Raw genomic sequence first — 6846 nt, forward strand, 5'->3', positions numbered from 1 at the left:
TCTCTCTCTCTCTCTCTCTCTCTCTCTCTCTCTCTCTCTCTCTCTCCTTCCTTCACGCCAGTCCCAGAGTGTGGCCAATAATGTTGCTGGGGGGCGGGGAGGAGCGCGAGCTGCAGACCCTGGGAGGCTGACAGACTGGCGGCGCGCCGAGGAGAGGCAGCGGCGGAGGAGGAGGAGGAGATGGACTCACACCTCTGAATCACAGCTCACTTCTCCAGTCAGGTCCAGCAGGAATCTGGGACGACTGGACTTTTCTGGCGGTGTTTTCAAATTGATTTATTTGCTCAGATAGGCCACGCCAAGACAGACGGCTCTGCAGCCATCAGAGCGCAGGAGGAGAGCGAAGGTTTTATTTTATTATTATTGTTAGTTTTGTTTTCGGACGCTGCGCACTCCCGTCGTCTCACCTGCTCCGCGGGTGGAAGAGGCTCGCTGTGATCATTATGCATCCGGAGAAGTGCTTACCTGAGCTGGTGGCTGAGAAAAACAGCCTGGACCCGTCGTTTGTCCATGCGCTCCGCCTGCTTGCAGAAGGTAAACCTTTTTTTATTATTGCATCTTTTCAGTAAACATTGATTCTTTCTTTTTTTGTCTTCATCTTTCTGTGCCTTGCCTTGGATTTTGAAGGAGTGCAGTGACTTTATTTCAGTTCCTATCAGCACATCACCTTTCACTACTGAAGGACACTTTTCTTCTGCTCCTGGGAGAACTTTGAGCAGAGATGCTGTGAGCACAGAAAGTAAAAGTGTGCTTAAAGTCTAAGAGTCCTGACCTCTACAGTCCTGCTCTCCAAGATCACAGTCTGGCTGCCAGAAAATGAAATGAAAAGCTTGAAAGAACTGTTCTGGATTACTGCCTGAAAAAAAAAATATAGAGAGAGAACCAATCACACTTTTTGTGTCACTGGAGTCTTCTTGTTTTCTGGGAGGTTGGGACTTTTCTTTTTTAAAATATTATTTGTGCATCACTAAAATTTTAGACAAAAAAAAATAGCTGGAAAAAACAGACATTTTGCACYTACACAAGAAAACTTTAAAACTCATTGAATAAGCATAAAACAATCTATCATGAAACAAACCAAATGGTGCAGTTTGAAAGCTGACTCCATTATTTTTCCAAATGTCTTTCTGTTAGTTTATGTTAAAACTCTATTTTTGGATGACACCATTTGTTTAGGGAAGGTTTAAATTATTTATTCATTTCATTTTGAAACATAACAAATCCTATATGCAAAAAATAATTAAGCATAAATCACAAATAAAATGAAAGGCAGCAGAAAAAAGAAAAATCGTATAGCTGCCCCTTTAAAAAATAAACCTTCAAGTAACAAAAACATCAACTATCAATCAACAATCCTTGAACAAAAATATGAATACACATTATACTATTTCCTATTTCTTCAACAAACCAACTTTTATCATTCTCTTAAACATAAACATTGATCTGGCATTTTTAACATCCCTTTCCAGATTATAGTTTTATTCTCTGAAATGAAAGAACTCCGCTCAAACTGTTTAGTTTGTTGGTGGTAGTCGTTAGCCTTGACTTCTGCTCTCTTCCTACTTTGTGCTCTACTATGACCGATGTGATAATTATTTGACAGAACATCTTCCAAAAAATAACAAAAAACACCGCACTATCCCTTTAAAACAGAAACTTGATTTCAGCCACGCTAAAGAAATAAACAGGCAAAAAAKCTTGCAGTTTAGATTCTTGTATTTTGCACAACTTGCTTCAATGTGAATCTGTTTTAGACACATTAAAGTCAATAAATGCCATTACTGCAGTACATTTTGGCTGTAGGCTTTCTCATCCTAACGATAAGGTGATATTTATGCAATTAAATCAAATGGAAGTGAGTCCCATCATGACAGAAGTTGCATTACATAAATCACATCTTATCACTGCTYAGAGGTTTTATTCAGTATTAATAATGACGTCGAAAGAAATCCAAGTTCTTAAATCTGATAATTTACTTCAGAAGTTTTGTGTTTGTGTAGTGCAACTCTTTGCTATAATGGCAAATGATCAYCTTTCGTTATAAACATATGACTGCTTTGATTAATGTTTAAATTCTGTGACTTAGATCTGCTCAGATATGACGAAGGAAAACTAAAAGCCAAACRAATCTGCTATAAATGTAAAAGCAATATTTTGCAGCTCATWCTTCCTATTTTTTTCTATGAATTGTTTGCTCTGATCGAAACCATTTTTCCCTCGTAAATGAATTATTTATGACCMTTTTGACATCTCTGAAAGAAAAAGTGTTAAGTCACAGTGTTAGTGTTAGATTAATGTGCTGCAGCTGGACAGGGTGCTTGTGGTCTGCTGCTTGGGCTCCTTTGAGCTTTCCTGTTGAAATGTGTTGATGAGACACCTGACAGCGCCACGTTTGACACTAACTGGGGTGCAGATGGGTTCATCTGTTACACACTGCATTTTGCCAGCTTCACTCGAGGCTGACTCACATACACAGAATAAAAAAAAATGTGCTAATGAGCACTAAAAATGTTATGTCAGTGCTCACCCACTACATTTTTTCCCCCCAATTTTAATATTCATCTCAGTCTGTTGGAGCATTTTTCTTCATGAGTCAGTCATGGACTTCACTTAACCCTAATTAACGATGCAGGGCGGAGCTGTACAATACAAACGGACACATTGCATTATAGGAGAGTGAATTTCCATGAAAAAGCTCCTGTTTTCCTCTTCTGGCTGGAAAACAGTCAAACATGTAGGCAGGATATAGAGTAAAGATGATGATTTCACCCTGCCTCACCAGGCTCTTTTGTCAGTTTGTGCTCATTGAAAATGTAGATTCATTCATATCTCAGGACAGCAAGATGAACCACATCCACAGATTAATAGATTCACAGTTATTTATCACAGAACAGAAAGACCATGTAATCCTGCATTATTCACATCATGGACAATAAACCGCAGAACGGGGATTTAATGRGGTCGCAGTTAACGTCTCTATATTTATAAAGTGAATTATTAACCGTTAGGGAATAAATTATGTCATCTCTGAAAATCGTTTGTCTTCTTTTGGGCAGATTTATAAGGGTAAGAGTTTGGGACAAAGCCTTCGTAGCAGCTCAGTGTCCAGGACTTTCTTAAAGCCGAATTCTGATTAATTTGCAAATTTCAAGCAAATAACTGTTGACTCAGCTGTTTGTAAATYCCCGTATGAGTTTGATGGACAAATAAAAATAAATTCAAGACATCTAGCTTTACAATTATCATATTTCAATATGATTTGATGCAAATAATTCAAACGATTWTATGATATGCATTACATCAAGAAACACTAGGCCTTTAAATRATAACACGTTCGCCAGATTATTACTTAAAAAGAAAAAAGAAAAAGCGCTGGCATATTACTCCTTTCTTAACCTCTTTTCCATTTAAAGATTTTTCTTTTAAAGATTGAATTGCCTGGCTCGCTCCTATGGTGTTGAAATTCTCGCTGAATACACTTCAGATAGACTCTTAAGGTCACACTAAAGGTCTTCTCACCATAACGAGAACGGATTTAAAACTGGCTTATGGTGGCTTCAGTCATTATGGTTCTGTTCCCTGAAACTCAGGTCTTTTAGAACAATGTCCTGTTTTAAAAGCAGACTGAAAGCACATTCTTCAAACTAAACTTTCAGTTTAATTTGACCTTTTACTAATGGGTTTAATTATTTTTATTTGCTTATGGTCTTAATTGTTGAATTTACTTGTTTTATTTTTGATTTAGYAGTGTGCACTTATTTTTGCTTTTATCTGTTTTTAGGTGCAACAACTCCATTCCTTTATTTAAAACATGCTTTACAAATAGGCTTCACTACTATGGAGGACCAAAACTAACATAATTAGAAATAAAAGCAGAAATACATAAAAAGGACAAATAAGWAAATAGCTTAAAGTTTAAYGTGTAGTTTAAARAAAGGCAAGGAGAAAAAACACTTACATGTGCRTTTATTTTTAACTAAACTTTAAACTAAACTGAGGCAGCACAAGCATTCACAGTAGATCTGCACATGGGTCCTGCTGCTTCCTGTCTGTTGACCAATAGGAGATGAGCTGACTCAAGGTCCGCCCACCTTATTTGCATAATGAGGCAGAAATGCATGGAGTAATGTAAAGGCAGGAGACAGAGAAATGCAAAAGCAACACAACAAAATAAAAAGACTCGTGGGAAAAAATATAACAAATAATTAAATATAATCATGTAGACACAAATGCATCTACAAGTAAAAGGAAAAACAAAAAATATGTATTTTGAAAAACTAAAATGTAATTTATGTGCTAAAATATATAATTTATTGGAACTAAGCTGGCAAAAATATATGCATTAACTTATTAAACATGAGATTAAGTTCTCTTTTTTAATGTAATTGGTGCTTTTAATTGTATTTATTTATTTATTTGTTTGTTTGTCATTTTATGTATTTCTGCTTTTATTTTTAATTATGCCAGTTTCGGTCCTCCATACACTTCTGGAAGGCTGGGTGTTATAATATATGTTATAATCTATGTATAATTCTGTATACATTTCTAAAATACAAAGCAAGCAAGGCAAACAAGATTATTTTACAACTTTCTGCTGTATGTAATGAATAGACTGTGCTTGGCAGCCAACCAGTTTTTAAAAAATGCCATTTCTTTTCCAACATGTCAGTTCATTTCAGTGTAGCATGAAGCTAATGACTGTCCAGACTGACAGATAAAAATCAGCTCCTTCCTGCACTTTAGCTTCCTCTCGTTAAAGAACAGTGCATTTGTTTTTATAGTGGGTGGAAGTCAGAGACAAGAAAGGCAAGTCTTTAATAGATCCCACAGGTTTTCTTGGTAAGACTCGCCAACATGCTCCGTATAAAAACCTCTGGGATTCCTAATAAGCAGACAGGGAGACAGAAAGGAYGTATATGATGGACAAAGAGACAGGCACTGGCAGATGAAGGGGGAAAATAACTAAAATTATTGTATGTGTGGCTAAAATGTACACTCATTTTAGTGCCTTTTTGGCATCATTTATTYTAGTTCATTGTCCATTCATTTATATAGTTAGTAAATCATGTTTGTTAATACTATTTGGTTAGTCTGTTGGCCTCTCATTGTCTGCATTCATTTTCAATGATAGTGGATGAAATGCTAAAACACAGGAAATGTTGTGATGACAGAACAGAAGTTGGTAAAATACATGCTTATTGCAATGTTTTCGTCATTGCAGTATTCATAAGTAATATTACATTTTTTTTTCTAATATCCCCAATTTAATTATACATATCGTATTTGTCCGTTTATCTATTTTCGTTACCCTCTTCTTTTTTAATGCTGGCATCTGGTCGTGGCACACCTAGTTATTTCCTGAAGGGCAATATACACAAATGTCATATGATGTGCGTCAAAAATTACGCCTTCATTATTTTCAATTATGACCCCCAAACCAGCAGCAGCTGGCCCGCCGACTGACACTCTGTGCTGTGACATCCACACTGTTTTATTTTCAAGCACAGCGCAGGCTCAAATCAAAAAGTTTAAAAATGCATGAGGAAAAGAGTCATTTTTGAGCTTGAGTAATATATGATCAAAAATCTTATTACAAAAATAAATAAATAAATAAATAAATAAATAAAAAATATTGCCTGGCAATAGTTGAGAAAGAAGTATCATAAAGCTGATCCTGATCTCATAATCATAAGAAAATTTATGGAGAGTCGTAGTTGATCTACGCTGCAGGAAAAGTGGACAGTTCCAGATTTGATATGCTTTCATTTCCTCTTGATATGAGACACTGGGAAATACTGAGTTTGTTTTGAGTTTGGATGGCATTAATAGTATGTCGACATTGCGCAGGCGTCTTAAGTCCTTGGATCTGTTCAGGCGAAAAGCCTGGAAGTCGCTCTCTTCCTGCAGGAGCAATTAAACCAGTCAGGGATGCTTATAAGTAGCTAATTCATCTGAAATGCACCCAGGCTGGCTCAGTGGTGTCCCAAAGATCTGTCCGGTGCTGTATTACGTCCTGTGTGTACACAGAGAGCACACACTTGGTCCTGTTTCAGTCCTGCGAGATCTGCAAGGAGTACTCCTCATCACTTCTTTTCTCATAATTATGAGACCTTATCTTATAATTATGAGACCTTATCTTGTAATTATGAGACCTTATCTCATAATTATGAGACCTTATCTCATAATTATGAGACCTTATCTCATAATTATGAGATCCGGATCTCATAATTACCAAAGTTCTTTGTTTTCCTTTGGTGAATGCAGTGCGCTAGCTGTTAGTGTATTTTAGATTGATGCATTCTTTATGTTCATCCCTATAGGATGTATAAGATTATAAAGAAGAAACTATGGTCATCGGTGCCTATCTATGTTACAAATAATGCAAATGAATCTGTATCTCTACTTAATGTTTAGGTTTCATCATTTGTTATAACTAAGTGTGACTGAATTGTGTATTCAGAAAATACACCTGCCTGTGTTAAATTTTCCACTACCTTTRATCTAGCTCAAAACTTGGTCAGAGGTGTAAAGCTTATTAGTTAGTTTMAACTTAGTTAAATTAGTTAGTTACTTAGTTTTAGCCTCAAATGCTATAATTTTTTTTAGACTGTGTCAGGTGTGGTGCTCGGGGGTGTGCGACTCATGAGGCGGGGACAAGGAGCTCCAAAAAACAGAACAAGTTTATTAACACAGGCTTGCTTCCTAAGACAGGCAGAACTTCAGCATTAGCTGGTAAGTCATCAAAAAAAAAAAACCTCATCAAATACGAAAACTGCTGGTTTGAAAAAGTAAAGATTATTAACATGACTGGGACCCAACAAGTAACAATGGGCCTCATGCAAGAAC

At 36.5% G+C, this 6846-nt stretch overlaps 1 protein-coding gene across 4 annotated transcripts in view; it reads left to right on the forward strand.

The window, feature by feature from the left end:
* The first annotated feature begins 110 nt into the window (after positions 1–110).
* The window catches only part of khdrbs2 (KH domain containing, RNA binding, signal transduction associated 2), a 110149-nt gene continuing 103413 nt past the window's right edge, over positions 111–6846 (forward strand). For 2 of the 4 annotated variants that reach the window (XR_001310462.1, XR_001310464.1), the window contains exon 1: positions 111–534. Coding sequence is in view for 1 of the 4 variants with exons in the window: in XM_014011380.1 (XP_013866834.1) it covers positions 444–534 (91 nt within the window). In the remaining 3 variants the exon portion in view is untranslated. The remainder of the gene's footprint in view (positions 535–6846) is intronic. The other 2 variants (XR_001310472.1, XM_014011380.1) reach the window with 2 other exon arrangements.

The sequence above is a fragment of the Austrofundulus limnaeus genome, unplaced genomic scaffold (assembly GCF_001266775.1).
Source record: "Austrofundulus limnaeus strain Quisiro unplaced genomic scaffold, Austrofundulus_limnaeus-1.0 Scaffold0, whole genome shotgun sequence".
Taxonomy (NCBI): Eukaryota; Metazoa; Chordata; class Actinopteri; order Cyprinodontiformes; family Rivulidae; genus Austrofundulus; species Austrofundulus limnaeus.